At 44.1% G+C, this 19,977-nt stretch overlaps 1 protein-coding gene across 1 annotated transcript in view; it reads left to right on the top strand.

The window, feature by feature from the left end:
* The window catches only part of PROSER1 (proline and serine rich 1), a 71,994-nt gene extending 53,501 nt beyond the window's left edge, over positions 1 to 18,493 (top strand). The window contains exons 11-13 of the mRNA XM_081083506.1: positions 15,126 to 16,902; positions 17,380 to 17,530; positions 18,082 to 18,493. Of these exons, the coding sequence (XP_080939632.1) occupies positions 15,126 to 16,902; positions 17,380 to 17,530; positions 18,082 to 18,204 (2,051 nt within the window). The 3' untranslated portion in view covers positions 18,205 to 18,493. The remainder of the gene's footprint in view (positions 1 to 15,125; positions 16,903 to 17,379; positions 17,531 to 18,081) is intronic.
* The last annotated feature ends 1,484 nt before the right edge of the window (positions 18,494 to 19,977 follow it).

The raw sequence follows: 19,977 nt of genomic DNA, 5'->3' as shown, positions 1-19,977 counted from the left end.
TTGCCCCTGACAACCGAGGCTCCCAGCCCCTCCTTGAGCAGAGGCCACGCCCGCTGGAAGCAAGTATCTGGTATTTATTTATCTTCCATAATTGAAACTTTATAGCCTTGAGCAGAGCCCACATTCGTCCAGGGCAGGCAGGAAGCTTGGCTTCCTCCATCGCCAGGGGCAACCCAAGCCTCCTGTCCACTCCAACTCCGTGGCCACCGCCATCTTGGTTGGGTTTATTTGCATACTCGCTCCTGATTGGCTGGTGGGTGTGGCTTGTGAGTGGAGTGGAGGTACGGTCAATTTGCATGTTTCTCTTTTATTAGATACTAGAGGCCCGGTGCACAAAAATTTGTGCACTCGGGGGGGGGGGTCCCTTAGCCCGGCCTGTGCCCTCTCGCAGTCTGGGACCCCTTGGGAGATAACGACCTGCTGGCTTACGCCTGCTCCCGGGTGGCAGAGGGCAGGCCCAATCCCTAGGTGCAGCCCCTGGTTGGGCTCAGAGTAGGGCCGATTGGGGAGTTGGGCGCCGCCCCCTGTCATGCACAGAGCAGGGCAGATTGGGAGGTTGCGATGCCACCCTCAGTCACACTCAGGGTAGGGCCGATTGGGGGATTGGGGCACCGCCCCCTGTCACACACAGAGCAGGGCGGATCAGGGGGTTGGGGCGCTGCCCTCCATCACCCACAGAGCAGGGCCGATCAGGCGGTTGGGGCGCCGCCACTGTCACACTCAGGGCAGGGCCGATGGGGAGGTTATGGCTCTACCCCATCACACACAGATCAGGGTCCGTGGGGTGGGGGGGTCGGGGCGCTGCACCCTGTCACACACAGAGCCGCAGGGCGATCTGGGGTTGGGGAGCTCCCCCCATCAGGCACAGAGCAGGGCCGATCAGGGGGTTGGGGCGCCTTCCCATGTCAGGAACAGAGCAGGGCCGATAGGGAGGTTGTGGCTTTGCCCCCGTCACACACAAAGCCTCAGGGCGATCAGGGGGTTTGGGAGCTGCCCTCAGTCACGCTGATCCTGGTGCCTGGAGGCCTCTTGGCTCCGCTGATCCCGGTGCTGGGAGGCATATTACCCTTTTACTATATAGAATAGAGGCCTGGTGCATGGGTGGGGGCTGGCTGTTTTGCCCTGAAGGGTGTCCTGGATCAGGGTGGGGGTCCCCACTGGGGTGCCTGGCCAGCCTGGATGAGGGGATAATGGCTGTTTGCAGCTGGTCACACACCCTTCAGGGTGGGGGACCCCCCTGGGGTTCCTGGACAGTCTGGGTGAGGGGCTGAGGGCTGTTTTCAGGCTCGCGGGTGACTGAAGCTCCCAACTGCTCCTTTTTTTCTTTTCTTTTTTTATTCTGGGCCAGCTTTAGCTCTGGCTCCAGCTCTGAGGACTCTCTTTGCTGCTGAAAACAGGTATCTGGTTTGTTTTGGTTCTATAATCGAAACAATGTATAACTCCAGCTCTGAGATCTCGGCTTGCTGAAAGCTGGTTTCTGGGGTTTTGTTTAGCTTCTATATTTGTTACAATGTTTCTTAAACTGCAACCTCAGAGGCCAGCAAGGCAGGCGGGGAACGTTCGAGTCCTCTGTCACTGTAGCAAGCAAGCCTCATGTTAGTTTCAAGCTGCCTGGCTGCCGGCCACCATCTTGGCTGGCAGTTAATTTGCATTATCTCGCTGATTAGCCAATGGGAAGGGTAGCGGTCGTACGCCAATTACCATGTTTCTCTTTTATTAGATAGGATAGTTATTACAATATTGACTATATTCCCTATGCTGTACTTTACATTCCCATGACCATTTTGTAACTGCCAATTTATAATTTTTAATCTCTTCACTTTTTCACCAAGCCCCTCAACCCTAAGGTTGTTTCTGGTATCTATGAGTTTGTTTCTGTTTTGATTGTCCATTTGGTTTGTTTTTAGATTCGACATAAATAAAATCATATGATATTTGTCTTTCTCCACCTGATTTATTTCACTTAACATAATACCCTCTAAGTCCATCTATTTTGTAACAAATGGTAAAATTTTATTATTTTTTATGGCTGAGTAATATTCCATTGTATATATATACTAACTCTTCTTTATCCATTTTTCTGTCCATGGACACTTAGGTTCCTTCCATATCTTGACTATTGAAGATAACACTGCTGTGAATGTAGGGATACTTATATCACTTTGAGTTAGTGTTTTGGATTTCTTCAGATAAATACCCAGAGGTGGTATTGCTGGCTTATGGTAGATCGGTCTATTTTGCATTTTTTGAGGAATCTCCATACTGTTATATATAGTGCCTGCACCAATTTGCAATCCCACCAACAGTACATGAGAGTTCCCTTTTCTCCACATCCTTGCCAACACTTGTTTCTTGATTTATTGATGATAGACATTTTCACAGGAGGTAATATCTCATTGTAGTTTTAATTTGTCTTTCTCTGATGTTTAGTTACTTTGAGCATCTTAATATGTCTGCTAGCTATCAATATGTGCTTCTTGGAGAAATATCTCTTCAGGGTGATATCCTATATAATAAAGCCTAATATACAAATTGTACCCTCAACCAGGAGTTCAACCAGGAGTTTGAGCAGGGGGTGGGGCCGCCTAGCCCTTCGCCCAAGAGCTCTACCCCCGGCTGGCCCCACCCCCGATCAGTCTCCCCACCCCCGATTGGGGGCAGTATTGGCCGGCTAACCTCCTATATCCTTTCCCCCCAGGCACCCTGTCCTGATCTCCAGTTGGGGCGGGTCACCTGGACCTCACCCATGCATGAATTCGAGCACCAGGCCTCTAGTTCCTTAATAAAATTATGTAGGTTTCAGGTGTACAATTATATAATACACCATCTGTATATTATATTGTGTCTTCTGTCCATTCCTTAACCAGATTGTTTGTTTTAGTGCAAAGTTGTATAAGTTTCTTATATATTTTGGATATTAACCACTTATTGAATGTATCATTGGTGAATATATTCTCCCATTCAGTAGGTTGTCTTCTCATTTTATTGATTTCCTTTATAAAACTGTTTTAGTTTAATGTAGTCTAATTTTTTTGTCTTTTCTTTCTCTTACCTGAGCAGATAATATCCCAAAATATTTCTAATAGCATTGTCAAAGAATTTACTGCCTATGTTGTTTTTCTTCTAGAAGTTATATGGTTTGGGGTGTTACATTTAAGTCTTTAATTAATTTTGAGTTTATTTTCGTATATGGTGTAAGAAAGTGATCAAGGTATTTTTTTTTTTGCATCTATGTGTTTTCCAAAACTATTTAGTGAAGAGAGTGTCTTTTCCCCATTGTATATTCTTGCCCCTTTTGTTATAGATTAATTGACCACATATATGTAGGTTTATTTCTGAGCTCCTTATTCTGATTCATTGAGCTAGGTTTTAATTTTTATACCAATACCATGCTGTTTTGATTAATATACCTTTTTGTAGTATGGTTTGATATTAAGTAGCATGATACCTTGAACTTCTTTCTCAAGATTACTTTCACTATTCTCAGTCTTTTTATTATTATACTAGTGGCCCGGTGGACGAAATTCATGCACGGGGGGAGGGGGGGGATGTCCCTCAGTCCAGCCTGCACCCTCTCCAATCTGGGACCCCTCAGGAGATAACTGGCAGTCGGACATCCCTCTCACAATCCAGAACCGCTGGCTCCTACCTGCTCGCCTGCCTGCCTGATTGCCCCTAACTGCTTCTGCCTGCCAGCCTGATCTTCCCTAACTGCTCCCCTGTTGACTTGATTGCCCCTAACCACCTCTGCCTTGGCCACAAACCCAGGACCCACAATTCCCTCCTCCAGCCGGCCACAGGCACCCTCCATCTGGTCAGCCATAGACACTCGGGACTCGGGCCAGCTTTGCCCAGGCCGGCAGCAGCCGCAGGGGATGGTGGGCAGGTGGATTCGCCCGGGCTGCAGCCACAGGTGCTGGCGCCTGGGATCACAGGGCGGACGGCTTCTCTCTCTACAGCCAGCCGCATGTGCTGGTGCCCGGGACTGCGGCGTGGGCGGCTTCTCCGTCTTCCGGGCCACAGCCAGCTGCAGGTGCTGGTGCCCGGGACTGCTGGCAGGCGGCTTTGCCCAGGCCCGGCTTTGTCAGGAAGGACATGCGGATGGTCATCCGGAACACATGCAGTCTAATTAGCATATTACCCTTTTATTAGAATAGATCATGCTCTGTTTTTTCTTGCCATCATTAAGCATAATAACTGTTGCTTATGTATTAAAGTTCTATTCCTGCTAAGTCTAGAAGCAACCTCAGAATCCTTCTCACCATTCATCTTAAGTCTGATGCTTAGTTGATCAGAATTAATACCTGAGGTGAAGCCTCTTACTGTAGATGTATCCCAGAATGTATGGCATCCTCTCTGCTTTATGATCCAGCTAATAATACATTGCCTCAATCATGTTGATTGAGGTCATTTTTCCCCTTGCAGTTTCTAGTAGTAGATTACCATCTACTGCCTAGGAAGTAAAACTGACTGTCTCCATGTAGATCACAAAATAAGGCATTTTTCTCATCAATAAAATTTCATTCTTTCAGCATGAGTAATTTTGTCAACAACGTATTGAGGTAGTAACAGTTTATAACAAATTGAGTGAATTATTGTTTCAGGTACTGTGCTGTGTCATACACAGATTTCATTTTATCTTTGCAACAACTCTATACAGTGGGTACTATAATTACACAGATGAGAACCCCGAGGGATAGAGAGATGAGGTAACTTGGCCAGTAAAACCTGAAAGTGGCTGAGTCTCATTTCAAATCCATGAGCCATGCCATTTAACCATTACACTCCACTCAGTATTGTGCTGGAGCCTGCTCTTACTGGCTCACAAATTTTCAGGAATTTTGCAAGCTGGTTGTTAAACATGGTCATTATTAAAAAGTAAATTATATAATCTTAAAAGTGAATAAATTACATTAAAAGCAAAGGTAATACATACTCTAAATTCATCACGCCTCAATTATTTACTACACTTTACTGTTCTGACTCTTGACATTATTTATATCTTTTGGGTCTTTCTAGTAGAATATAATAGTGTATTACTGCACATTTCACCTCAGCTCTGCATTTAGTGGCATCGCATTAGCAGCTGAAATCAGCCAAGGATGGAGAATTTATACCACAGAAATTGGCTGATAGTATAAATCTGAGTGTTTTTTTTCTTTGATTGAGAGCCAGTTGTTAAACATTTATTGGCACAACACTGACCACATTGGTCTTGTCAGAATGTGTTATATTATGCAGATGAAAATCTATTTAAACAGACTTGATGTTGATATTTTCAAAGATGGAAGAATTGTCCCTGTCAACTATTTTAGTTGATTCATATCTTCACTAATTGTCATCATTGCAAAGTTTTCAGTCCCCATATGGATTGCTGGATATAATATGTCATGCCCTGTCCCTATCCCCTCCCTTTGTAGCCTTTGTTACCTTAAGGACTCTAGTTTTCCATTTATATGTTTAAGTACCAACCTTTCCAGCTTAAAAATGTAAGCTTTAGCACTGCTCTCTCTGATCTGTATCCTTCAGATGAAAAGTGGAGTTGGGTTGCGGCAGAGGAGAAAAATTCAGAAGGGGAATATTGGAGTAATGACTTCAGTGGGAGAAGAGGGAACCTATTTCCCGGGCCACAGGTGCTGGCGACCTGTACCACAGGGCTGGCAGCTTCTCTGGGTGGCTGCAGCCTGGGACCTTGGGATGGGTGGCTTGTCCATCTCCTGGGCCACAGCCAGCCGCAGGCACTGGCACCTGGACCGCAGATGGGCGGCTTCTCTGTGTCCCCTGGGATGCAGTGTGGGCAGCTTTTCTGGCTGGCTGCGGCCTGGGATCATGGGGCAGGTGGCTTCTTCGTCTCCTAGGCCGCAGCCAGCCCCGGGCACTGGGGCCTGGCTTCTCAGTCTCCCCGAGGACATGGGCAGGCAGCTTCTCCAGTTGGCTATGGCCTGAGATCACGGGGCAGGTGGCTTCTTTGTCTCCCAGGCCACAGCCAGCCTCAGGCACTAGGCCCAGGTTCTCTGTCTCACCTGGGATGCAGTGTGGGCGGCTTCTCTGGCTGGCTGTGGCCTGGGATCATGGGGTAGGCGGCTTCTTCATCTCCTGAGCCGAAGCCAGCCTTAGGCACTGGAGTCGGACTTCTCTGTCTCCCCTGACTTCTGCGTCTCCAACAGGCCTGGAGCGGCCAGAGCTGGGATGCTTGCATGGTAGCTATGGCTGTGATGCAAGTATCCCGGCTCCTGCCTCCGCCATCTTTGTTGGGTTAATTTGCACATCACTCCTGATTGGCTGGTGGGTGCGGCTTGTGGACGTTGTGAAGGGCCAGTTAATTTGCATGTTTCTCTTTTATTATTGTAGATATTGAGATGCTCCTATATTGGGTACATATATGTTTGCCAGGGTTATGTCTACTTGTTGGATCAATCCCTTATTATTATGTAACTGGAGGCCTGGTGCATGAAATTGTGCACTGGTACGGGGAAGGGGAGTTCCCTCAACCTGGCCTACACCCTCTTGCAGTCTGGAAGCCCCGCAAATCAATTTCCCTGCAGAGGGAGGCCCCACCCACCTTCTGCAGCGCCACCAGCCATGTAGCCTGGGTCTCCCTCTGCAGAGCAATAGATTGTGGGGCTCCACAATCATTCGCCCCAATGAGGTAGTCCTTGCCCACATGACTGTGGCTCCACGATGGATCACTGCCACAGAGGGAGGCCCCGACCACCCACCACAGCACCGCCGTGGGGTAGCCTGGGCCTCCCACTTGGGGCAATAGATTGCACCCTGCAGCAGGAGGCTCAGCCCACCTGCCGCAGCCCACTGGTCGGTGGCCTGGGCTTCCCTCTTTGGGGTGATTGTGGAACCCCCTGATTGATCACCCCGCCAGATGGTGGCCTGGACCTCCCTCTGTGGGGCGATCATGGGGCGATGGCAGGACCCCCGACCAATCGCATCACACCCGCCTTTGCTGGCCTGGCACCAGTGGGTGTCATAGTGTGGTCATCCAGACGGTCATTCCACTGTTCAGTCAATTTGCATATTATGCTTTTATTACTATAGATCATCTTCTTTGTCTCTTGTTATGGCCTTGGTTTCAAAGTTTATTTTGTCAGATAAGTATTGTTGCCCCTGATTATTTTTTATTTCCATTTGAATGGAAAAATTTTTCACTTTCATCCTGTGTGTGTCTTCTGTTCTGAGGTGGGTCTCTTGTAGATAGCATATATATGGGTCATGTTCTCACCCATTCAGTTATCCTATGTCTTTTGATTGGAGCATTTGATACACTTACATTTAATGTTATTATTGGTTCGAGGCCCAGTACACAAATCCGTGCATGGGTGGGGTCCCTTGGTCTGGCTGGTGATCAAGGCCTATCAGGGAGCCAGTCTGCCGGGGCAAGGGACCCCAGGAAGTTGGCTGGCCGGTTGGGGAGCTGGCCGGCCTGGGGAAGGAGCCATGGGAAACTGGCTGGTGGGGGGGAGAGTCCACCTGAGGTTTGCCGCCCAAGGGGGCAGGGCTGCAGGAGGTTGGCCAGCACCCCCCCACCCATTGGTGTCAATTGGTGGGCCAACCGCTGGTGGCAGGCCACAGGAGGTTGGCTGTGGGAGCTCACTGACTACCAGGGGGCAGCTACTGCATTGAGCATCTGCCCCCTTGTGGTCTATGCGCACCATAGTGACTGGTCGTTCAATCGTAACGGTCGCTTAGGCTTTTATATAGATAGACTAGAGGCCTGGTGCACGAAATTTGTGCACGTGGATGGGGGGGGGGTCCCTCAGCCCCCCCTGCACCCTCTGCAGTTTGGGACCCCTACAACTTTTTCTTATCTAGCTAACCTCTTCACATTTTAAAAAATTAACTGAAATACCACCTACTCTAGGAAATCCTCTTTGAACAAATCTCTTTACAATCTGTATTAAGTATTTTTCTTTAACAGCAACTTAAAGTGGATGCAGTGTGCTTCTGATCCTTGCATCTGATTTTTTTCTTCTTGCTCTTGTAATAGCAAAGCTTATCCAATTTACATTTGCCCTTCAGGGGTTTATATTTGGTTCAGTTTCTAGTTGGCTCCCTGCTTTTTTTTTAAGCAATAAATTTGGGTTGTGATAGTAAGCCTCACTTTTAATCAAGCCTGTAGGTCTCCCTATCTGAATATTTCTATAATACCTATCACTTTAGCATACCAGAGATTGTGTTCATGTATAGAAAATAACAATAAATGTCACCTGATCATTTGCTCTTCTAGTAATATTTTATAGCAAGATGTATTATCCTAGTAATTTAACTATTACAAAACTGAGGCGTGCAGAAATAAATCACATTGAACAATAAAGAATGACTCAATTATCAAAGCATAGTACTCCTAGAGCCTACCTTGTCCTGTGCCTCAGATATCATAGCACATTACACAGTTCACATGGAACTCAGTTTCCTTTAAAATAGGAAGGGGTCCCATACTCATGAAGCAGCTACTTCCACATATATTTTTTTTATTTAATTCACAGCACATACTCTTTGTACTAATTGTTGGAAAATCATCCTAGCAATTGCCTCTGTTCCTCTCTATTGTTGCCTTACATTCTGATGTCATTACTGCGCTTTTATCATCCACTCACTCTAATAAGATTATGAAATCTTTAAGGGCTGGGATCATGACTTGAGCTTGTGTGTTCTCTGTCATGGTGCCTAAATAAATACTCAAATGCCATCCAGTCCAAATGACTGTGATGAGAGAGGCCCATGGTTGCTGTAGACCTCTGATTTTTATTTAAGGGGCCTCACTTATTCTGCACCTTTACAGAGGGGTGAGTAGTGGCTGAGGGAATTTGAGGAAACCCAGACAGAATTCTCCTCCTAAAAGATTTTGCTAAGCTGGCGCCCAGAACCACCGGGCATTTGTCCAATTAAAACCTGGACACACAGCAATAACCAAGGCACTGTTCTCCTACTGCTAATGCCTAGGGATCAAACCCCAGCCTGCAGGAACTCACCCCGGCTGTCAGGACCTCGCCTGGGTGGACCTGGGCTGGTGCTCCTAACTCTGGGGAGAGGGAGACTTCCCGTGGCTGCAGGCTAGAGGCCCCGGACTCCGCACCACCCACCCGAACAGGTCCATGGTGCAGGCTCATCAGCGGAACGGCTTCTCCGCCTGGGATCGCAGGGAGGCATGGCCTGTTCTGTTCGCCCCACGAGCGATCGCGGGGAGGTCTGGCCTGTTCTGTTCGTCCCTCAAACAATTACGGGGAGGCCTAGCCTGTTCTGTTCACCTTGCATGCGATCGCGGGGAGGCCTGGCCTATTCTGTTCGTCCCGCAAGTGATTACAGGGAGGCCTGGCCTGTTCTGTTCGCCCCATGAGCAATCGGGGGAGGCCTGGCCTGTTCACCTCATCAGCGATCGCAGAAAGGCCTGCTCTGTTCGCCCTGCGAGCAATCACAGGGTGCCCTGTTCTGTTCGCCCCGCAATTGATCACGGGGAGGCCTGTTCTGTTCGCCTCGCCAGCGATAACAGGGAGGCCTGTTTTGTTCGCCTCATGATCATTCATGGGGAGGCATGTTCTGTTCGCCCCGTCAGCGATCGGGGAAGGTCTGGCCTGTTCACTCCGTCAGCAATCGCAGGGAGGCCTGTTCTGTTCGCCCCGGGATCAATGCGGGGAGGCCTGGCCTGGCCTGTTCGACCCGTGATGGGCACTGGGCTGGGGGGCGTGGATCCAGGCTGCCACTTGGCGCCCACGCATGCGCAAGTGGCCCCAGGGCGGGAACATCCCCTTAGCGCCTGCGCCCGTAGGCCCAGAGTGGCCGGGGGTGTTCTGGGACCCCAGCTGCTCAGGGCCTATGCACGGGCCTACAGGCTAGGAGCAGCCTGGGTCCCGAGGATGTTCCCAGGACCCAGGCCGCTGGGCGCCTGAATATGCAAATTAACCCGCTGTTTTTGCTAGGTTAATTTGCATACTCTCCTGGTTGGCTGGAGAGTGTAGCGGAGGGATGGTCAATTTACGTTTCTCTTTTATTATATAGGATAGATAGATAGATATTTATTGCTATTTTTATTCTTCAGGCCTATGTTTCTCTCTTTATATGCCTCTTTCAGCAGTCCCTTTAACATTTTTTCTAATGCTGGATTGGTGGTGATAAACTCCGTGATCCTTTTTTTCTCTGGGAGGCTATTTTATTTTAATTTTTTTATAATAGCCTTGCTGAATAGAGTAGTCTTAGTTTCAGATCATTGCTTTTCATCATTTTGAATACTTTTTGCCATTCCCTTCTGACCTACAGTGTTTCTTTCGAGAACTATGTTGGCAGTCTAATGAGAACTCCCTAGTAGGTGACTGACTGTCTCTCTCTTGCTGCCCTTAAAATTCTCTGTCTTTATCGTTTGCCATTTTAATATGCTGTATCTTTGGGGTCATCTTGATTGAGTCTTGCTGTCCTACCTGCTTTTGTGTGACTTTTTCCTTTATCAGATTAGGGATGTTTTCTATCATTTCTTCAAACAGGTTTTCTATCCCTTGTTCACTTCACTTTCTTCTCCCTCTGGTACCCCTATGATGCGAATGTTGTCCAGTTTCATGTTGTCCCAAAGTTACTTTTAGCTGCCCTCATGCTTTTTAATTATTCTTTTTCCTTTTGTTGCTATTTTTGAGTGATTTTTCTACCTTGTCTTCTTATTCAGTGATTTGAATTTCTGCTTCTTCTAACCTGCTGTTGATTTCTTGTAGTGTATTCTTTATTTCAGCTGTGTCATTTTTCTTTTCCAACTGTTTGTTTTTCATGGGTTCTATGTCCTTTTCATGCTGTCTCTTTGTTGAGCATTCTTAAAACCATCATGTTATACTCTGTTTCTGAAAAATTGCTTGCCTCCATTTCATATAGATCTTTTTCTGGAGATTCCTCCTGTTGTTTCATTTGGGGCCTGTTCCTTTGTTTTCCCATTGTTGCTGTTTCTTTGTGGTTTTGTTTTTTTCCCTGTGTATTTGATATGACTGCTATGTCTCCTTGTCTTGGTGAAGTGGCCTTCTTTGGTGAAGTGGCCCCCTTGACCTTCTGACCTGGGTGCAGTAGGAATATCCCGTTTGGGTTTTGTGGGCCTTCCTGTTGTATTTGGGTCTTGAATTCTGTCATCCCTTTCGTAGGTGAGCTCAGCCCTCATGCTTGCTGCCTGTTTGGCTCAACCCCAATCACGTTATGCCAACTGTTACACAGAACAAAACAAGGCTGATAGGACAAAACAAGACAAAGCAAGCCAAACCAAGAACAACATGAAAAATAAAACAAAACTAAAACATTAAAGACTAAAAGAGAAAAACAAAGCCACAAAGACCAAAAGTATTATAGTAGAAAAAAAAACAAAAAGAAAAAGAGAGAGGATATCAAAGAAGAAAAAGAAAAGAAATAGAATAAGTATAAAAAATAAAAGTATAAAGGAAATATTAATAATTTTTAGGATAATAATAAATGAAAATATAGAATAGGTAAAGTAAAACAAGAATAGAAAGTAATAAAATAAGAAATATTAAAGATAAAGAGTAAAGGAGGAATAGAATAAAAGGAAAGAGACATAATAGATATGAACTAAAAAAGAGAAGAAAAGAAAACTTTTGGATCTGCTATTTGTGGAGCTCACTGGATTTTGCTCTGTTGTTGAATCTGGCCTGGGATGTGTTGGTTCCAGGCTTCTCAAGTGGTTCTCTGGTGCAAGCCAATGTCAGTTGCTGTCCCTGCCTGGCCCCGGGCAACCTGACAGAAGCATGACAAGGTGGATTCCCAAGTAGTGCAGTGGGAAGAGCCTCTATAGCCCAGTGGCTGCATCAGCCTCAGTTCTCACACCTTGAATGTCCCTGTTCTTAGTTGCTCATCCTTCCTGCCAGGGCTGACCAACAGATCCTGAGTGATGGATGAATAATTACTCTGACACGTGTTTCTGTGAACAAGAAGGCTAAGGGACTGCTTGGCTATGGGAACCAGACAGCCCTGTTCACCTGCCTCTTTACGCTTTTATTGAAACAAAAGCTTGAACTAAAATTAACTTCTAGATACTATCAGCAGGGTAAATATCCTTGAGAAGACACATGCATCTGCAGTGTCCTTTAAGCAAGGACGTCTAAAGACTAATAAACATAAAGATTCCAGTAAAACACCCAGGGGCTCAGACTTATTTGGAAAAGTTAAGGCAGGGGTAGCTGCCTCTGGTCAGCTCCCCTGGATGCCCCAGACCTTTCAGAGATTCCTCCTTACAAACTTTCCAACCAAGTTTCATACTTCCCCACACCTTCCCCTATAGAACTGGGCACTGTGGGTTATCCCCGTCCTAGACAGGATGGTTTAAACAGACTTATGTTGGGGGTGGTGCCTGTAGTTTATAGGAGGGATGGCTGGCACTTCCTCTCCTTTAAATGCCTCACCTCTAGGTGGCTCACTTGCACCCCCTTGTTTCCACCTCAAGCAGGAGGGGATTTAAAAATAAATAAATAAATAAAAATCAGCCCTGCTTTGCACTCCAATCTTTCTGTGCATCTGGCCACCTCTGGGCCGGGTCTTCACCCAGACTTTGACCAGGCCAAATGTCAGAGTCCCCCCACACTGTCAGACCCAGCTGCACCAGTGCAAATTTCCAGCCCAGAGCCCTTCCTCCTTGCCTCAGGTTGCTGCAGGGTGGGACAGAAACAGCTGTTCCAGACGTGGAGAAAGGGGTGCCTCCCCTGTGTTCAAAGTAGAACTGACCCCCTTTCTCCAGGGCACACTGTCCAGCCCCAATCCTGCTCTCTACGAGAAGTTCTTCCAGGGAATAAAGGGTCCCTCAGATTTACTGCTAGGTGTACCAGTCAGACCCCTCTGCTGTCTCAGAGTTATACCACGTGGCCTCTCCCACAGACACAGATTGGGGCAAACTTCTGAGGTGGGATGATGGTGGGGTATCTGCTGCCAGTCTCTCTGGTGAGTCTCAGCCTTGGGCATCCCCAGCTGCACTTCTGTAGCCTCTGCAGCCAATGTCACCCGGCCACCTTCCCCCACACCCCTAGTGCTCCTGGCTGGCTTCACAGTTGAGCCTCTGTCCAGCTCCCGATTCCAGTGGCACCCAGGGCTAGGGAGCTGACAGCCCCTATCCTGGCAAATGCCACAGTCCCCAGACCCTAACTCCTGATGGCTCTCTATGTGGCTTGGTCTGGCGTGGAGGTCTTCGGTGGTGGCAGCAGTGCTGCACACCTAGTCATGGCCACCCTCAGAGGCTTCCTTCAGGAAGGATTTTGTAAATCTCACAATATGGTGGGGGTTCCAAACCTTCCTGCATAATCTTTTAACAAGTTGGTTAACCACACCAAACCTCAGATTGCATATCTATAAAATGGGCTATTAGTACCTATCTCAGAGGGTTATGTGAGGACAAATGAAATAGTGGGCATAAAGTACTTAGCACAAGATCTGACAGGTAGTGTTTTATGTTTAAGACTGAAATAGATGAGAGGAAAGTGGAGTTTATTTTTGTTTTGTTGCTTTTTAACTGCAGGTAATATGATTAATAATATATAGCTTTTGCTTTAGTATATAAACAGAGTTTGCCTCTATAAAGAACACTATGGGACAGTTTGGTTTTACATTGCAATCTGTCATTAACTATGTTGTCTCTGGCATGTAGTTAAATAAGATGGTGAATTCTCAAATGTTTCCCAACCAATGTTGACCTAAATAATTTTTGGTACATTACTTATAAACACAGAAATAGGTATATATTTTTTTTGATTCTAGTTCTTATAAAAACAAATACCCAAAAAAAGTACAAATCTATTTTCTTATTTACTCTAAATTTAAAATGATAGCTAGTCTTAGTTTTTTGAAACTAAATTACTGCTTACAATATGAAATGCTACAGGTTTAAGGCCTTTTGAGTTTGAAGTTTATATACTTATATGTTTTTCAAGTTCTACCATATTTCTTTTGTAAAACTACTGTATCATATGGCACTCTTTGGCTGTCACTTAGTATAGAAATGTATTGTGTATATGCAGTTTTCCTATGATCCCTTCCCCACCCATGTTTAGCATAAATGTAACTTCATTAACATTAGCTTCCTTGTCAAAATAGTCTTTATTATGCGTAGATTTTAAAATTTAAGTCTTAATCATGCAAAAATTTATCAATCTATTACTACAAAAGGAAGATTGTCTATTTACAACTAAAACAGACTTTGATGTGAGTATAGCAGCAGATAGTTGTCATTATGACATTAGCTACTTAAGCCATTTGGTACCAAATAAATCATCAGAGTTAAACATTGTCACTGAATTGATTCAGGGAAGAAACCCAAATCATCCCCAGTATTGTGTATGTTAATTATTTATAGATTTTATCAGATTAAAAATATAGAAATTTAAGAAGTCTTGGGCGTAAGTGCTTAAATGGGTTTGGGAACTGTAGTTGAGATAATCATGATGGATCCAGTGCAGTAAACACATTAAATACACATATGCCATGCACTATGCTAGGTGCTAAGGCTCTAAAGATGATATATACATGGCCTCTGTCCCTAAAGGAGCTCCTAGGACAAGCCCTGTAAAGCTAGAGGTTAAGGTAGTATAGAGGAGTCAGTATGAGAAAATGCTTAGAGGAAAAAAATCTATATAGATTGATAATCTGAAATATTTAGTTCAACTCACAAAGTCTCGACAAAGAAGACTGGAGAAATTGGCATAAATCCTGGAAGGCCTTAAAAGCCCCTACAAGGAAAGTGATGTCCTAAAAGCTCTTAAGACTTGTGTTATTACTTTAGATAAGTGGCTTGAAAGAATTAAAGGAAAAGTTAGCACACTGACATTAATCACAATTAAAACAAATTCTTTAAATTTTGAATAATTGGGAAAATATGAAAAGAAAGTTTATTTGGTAACTGCTCAAGGCTTTATCAACTATGAGTTGAATGAGTGTTCTAAGCAGTCTGAGACAACTGGATCTAACAGGGCCTCATAGTGAAAATCCTGGTAATGGAATCTAGTAATATATACATTGGAATAGCCTATTATCCCTGTCATTGATTTACTTTGATATTTGTTAAATATTACAAAAAGTTTTATGCCTTTATTTTGATTTAAAATTTGACATTTCACCATGATGATAAATTTTTGCCTTTTTCCCCCCAATAGCATTTTCTGCCCCAGCAAGTCAACTCTTTTCTCCTCACGGTTCTAATCCTGCAACACCTGCAGCAACTCCTGTTCCTACTGCATCCCCTGTTAAGGCAGCAAATCATTCATCAGCATCAGCAGCTGCCACAGTTTCTGGGCTGAACATGCTGAATACTATCCTTCCAGTGTTCCCAGGGCAGGTCTCCTCAGCTGTTCATACACCTCAGCCATCAATGCCAAATCCAACAATTATCAGAACCCCTTCATTGCCAGCTGTCACTTCTGTCCACAGCACAATGTCTCTTCCTGTTCCTTCAGTTTTTCCTGGCCTAGTTCCACTGCCAGGTTCTGCCACTCCTACCCCGGTCCCTCAGGCCACATCTATACCTCGGGCCACTCCTACTTCCAATGAAACATTTGCTTCTACTTCTGCTTCTTTTGTTAGCCTCCCATTTTCTGCCACCTCTACTGTTGGTTCTACCAACAGCCCAAATCCTGCTTCATTGTCATCAGTTTTTACAGGTCTCCCCTTGCCCTTAACACCAACATCCCAAGGCATGTCCAACCCAAATCCTTCTGTAATTGCTGGTGGTTCTGCTCCCAGTGTTGCTTGTCCACTTGGTCTAAATAATCCTCTTTTGTCTGCGTTAAAAGGCTTTCTGACATCAAAGGATACCAATTTAATAAACTCTCCTGCGTTATCCACTGCTATTACAAGTGGGTTGTCTTCACTCTCTTCTCTTACAAATCACAACTCTGATTCTCCTGCTTTAGCCCCTAACAAGTGTTATGCCCCATCAGCTATTCCCACCCCACAGGAGTCTTCTACTCCAGGATTGGCCATGTTCCCAGGCCTTCCATCTCCTGTGGCCAACGCAACTTCCTCTCCCCCTACTTTGCCTGTCCAATCTCCTCTAGCTACTACAAAATCAGCTTTAACTTCAGGGCCAGTTAGCTCTGGTTCCTCAGCTATCCTTTTGCATGGCCCCCATCCAAGTAACTCAGACTTGCATATTACATCTAACCCTGCTGTAACAACTATTTCTGCTACAATAAAAGCTGAACCCACAAGTCCTACTCCCTCAGCCTTTAAAGGTCCATCTCATTCTGTGAATCCCTCTCATAGCACTTTAGGTTTGTCAGGGACACTAGGTCATGCATATACTTCAACATCAGTGCCCATCAGTTTATCTACTTGCCTTAATCCTGCATTATCAGGTCTTTCCAGTTTGAGTACTCCCTTGAATGTTTCAAATCCCCTTTCTTCTATTTCCCTTCCCCCACATGGTTCCTCCACTCCAATCACTCCAGTATTCACTGCTCTTCCTCCCTTTACTTCTTTGACCAGTAATTTTCCTTTGACAGGTAATCCATCTCTTAATCCACCAGTATCTCTTCCAGGGACATTAATAGTCACCTCATCTGCAACTGTCACATCCATATCTATCCCTCATCCTAGTTCTACATCAGCTATTCTCTCAGGGCTTTCTGTCTCAGCACCAGTCTCAGCAACACCTTTCCCCCTTACCTTGTCAACTGCTGTCCCCTCACTTTTTTCAGTTACTCAAGGACCTTTGCCATCTTCAAATCCATCCTACCCTGGCTTTTCTGTCTCTAACACCCCCAGTGTTACCCCTGCTCTCCCTTCATTCCCGGGGCTGCAGGCACCTTCTACAGTTGCAGCAGTCACACCACTACCTGTCACTGCTACGACCCCATCACCAGCTCCTGTCCTCCCAGGATTCGCTTCAGCTTTTAGTTCCAATTTCAACTCTGCTCTTGTTGCACAAGCCAGGTATGTGGATAGTTTAGAAATAGGATAAAATCATTCTTTACCTAACTCATAGTTCATAGTCTTATTTTTAAGTCATTCAAATTAAAGTCAATATAATTGTTTGGTGGTGCCAAATTATGTTTTTCTGGGCTGAAACTTCAATGCTTAAGAAAATGTTTTATGACTCTTCAGTCATGTTAAGGTAAATATATAAAACATGAATGCCTACTCAGATAATTTTAAGATTTGTATTTGGTAATTTATCCTGATTATAAAATCACAAAAAATAATGTCTATGCAAAACATAGACTTAATTGAATTCAGAATAATACACTTTATAACAGAAAGTACATGTATATTAGTGAGTGGCTGACTTTTATGATTTTCTTCCAACAGAGAAATTCTAAGATTTTTTTTACATGTTGAGATAGTATTTGACAAATATAGAAGCAATAGCTTTTATGTCTTATTTTTTTTTCTGTTTTTCTATCATTTTAGCTTATCATCTGGACTTCAAGCTGCAGGCAGTTCTGTTTTTCCAGGCCTTTTGTCCCTTCCAGGTATCCCTGGATTTTCCCAGAACCCTTCACAGTCATCCTTGCAAGAATTGCAGCGTAATGCAGCTGCACAGTCAGCATTGTTACAGCAGGTAAACAGACAATGTCCGGCATAAATAAAATGTCATATAACTTCTGTAGTGATAATTTTACAATACCAATAGTGATATCCCAGCATTTGCAAAAAATGACTCTTAGCAGAATGTCTAGAGATATGATAGCTGATTCTTCCAAAATATGCAAATTATACTTGTTTTCCTTCAGAAAGGTAACTAAGGTGATAGAATATATTCATCTGTATGAATTGTTTTTCCTGCTTATATATTTGCAAATCTGAGTTTTAATATTTTACAAATAAAATATTTATACATGACTGTTAAATTCAGCTTGTCTCCCACAATTTAAGCACATTTTCTCTAGAAAACCTATTTTTAAATCATTTTAATGGCATTTCTGTGCGCCTCCACCATCAGAAGAAGTTGAACATTTCTTAAAAATTTTAGGAGACTGAGCAGACTGATATTGTCCAACTTTTTTTCTTTCTTTTCTACCTCAAATATCTGTACTGTTGCATAGACAGAAGCAAGTGCAGACTTGGTGGAATTTGGCATTCTGCTAAACTGCGTGTTCTTTTTTCTGTCAGGTCCATTCAGCTTCAGCTCTGGAAAGCTATCCAGCTCAGCCGGATGGGTTTCCTAGTTTTTCTTCAACGTCAGGAACACCATTCTCTTTGCAACCAGGCCTGTCCCAAAGTGGTTGGCAGTGAATATAATTTGCATTTACCTTTGGAACACCATCAGAATTGCCTAAGGACTATAGTGAACAAGCTGACAAATGTGAACTTGTCCAAAAATCAGAAAATAAGAATGAGGGTAATCCTGGGGAAATTGGGATAAGAGTTTTAAAACATGATTGCATTTTTAATGGTTTTAATTATGAACACTCCCCTTGTGTAAATATGCTGATAATGAATTGTATGGAGAATATTTAAAAAGTGTTTGGGGACTTCTCACCTCCCATCCTATGAAATTTTGCATCGTGTATGTGATTTATATAAAAAGAATACTAAACAGGAGGTTGAACTCTTAATAGCCGAATACAGCCTTAAATCTGCTTGTATAGCGTCCACTGACAAAAGTAATAATTTGTGCCTCAGACTTATGGGTTGCATGTGGCCCTAGGGGAGTTACTACCCTTGGTATGCATGAGTGATTCCTATTAGCATCATTGGAACGCAGAGCCCCTTATGTATTCACAAAAGGGGACTTGAGACCCACAGTTATTTTTTAATTTCTGGTATTAATGATCATACATATACTGCTGAATTTAACTCTATATTTAAGTAAGTGAAAATGGTGCTTAATATAGACTTTAGAATGACTTTCAGGTATTTTTGACTACTTACAGAAATACAAGTAAGGCTTGTGATAATTTGCCTTCAGAACTTAATCTCAGCAATATCCAAATGAATGAGAAACATTTGAGTGACTCTTGGGCCACCTCTATTACTCATTATACTCTGGAGCTCTTGGTGAATGTTTACAATCATGGGATGTAGTATTTCTATTTGTATTTAAAGTCAAATGCTTATCTAAATTAATTATGTGACAATAGAGGAGATTTGCTCTGTTAGTAAATATGCAGTGTGTACTCTATTTAAGGATATGTGGTAGTATAACATGATTATATGTTATTAATTTAAGTATAATAACTGCCACATTTGGAGAGACAGAGTAGGGAGAATTATTTCCAATCCTATAATTAAGAGTGTAAACTATAGAATCTACTGTAGTACATTTCAGCATCTAGAAGTTTTACTTTTATAAAGATGGTGTTTGGAAGATGTTGCTAATGTATTTTCCTTCAACATGGGGAACAAACTTTTTAAGTATATTAATAAATATTCCTGTATGGTTAGTTTTTAACAATTTTTTAAAATAAACTTTATGGATATAACATATTTTATAAGTGACTTATTAAATCCTTAGATGGGCTTTTTAAGTTTTTGTATGTGCTAGAGCCAATACATAGAACATTTTTGTCCAAATTTAGTTGAAATTCAATATATACTACTGATTACTCACTTATTTAAATACTAGTGCACAAAATTCGTGCACTTGGGGCGGGGGTCCCCTCAGCCTCGCCCACACCCTCTTGCAGTCCGGGAGCCCACGGGTAATGTCCTACTGACAACTTAGGCCCGCTCCCCCTAAGCCAGCAGTCGGACATCCTTAGCGCTACCACGGAGGCAGGAGAGGCTCTCACCACCGCTAGCCGTGAGGCCAGCTTCTGGCTGAGCAGCCTCCCCCTGTGGGAGCACACTGACCACCAGGGGGCAGCTCCTGCTTTGAGCGTGTGCCCCCTGGTGGCCAGTGCGCGTCATAGTGACCGGTCATTCTGCTGTTCGGTCGATTTGCATATTAGCATTTTATTATATAGGATATCTTATGGTAAAGTTATATTACAACCAACACTTGAAACAGACTATACTTTTAATTATTTTCAAACAGAATGTAACCTCATAGTTTATCTGATGCCA

Source organism: Myotis nattereri, assembly GCF_964212035.1.
Source record: "Myotis nattereri genome assembly, chromosome: 2".
NCBI lineage: Eukaryota > Metazoa > Chordata > Mammalia > Chiroptera > Vespertilionidae > Myotis > Myotis nattereri.
The sequence above is the reverse complement of the archived record's forward strand: the minus strand, read 5'-3'. Positions and strand labels throughout refer to the sequence as shown.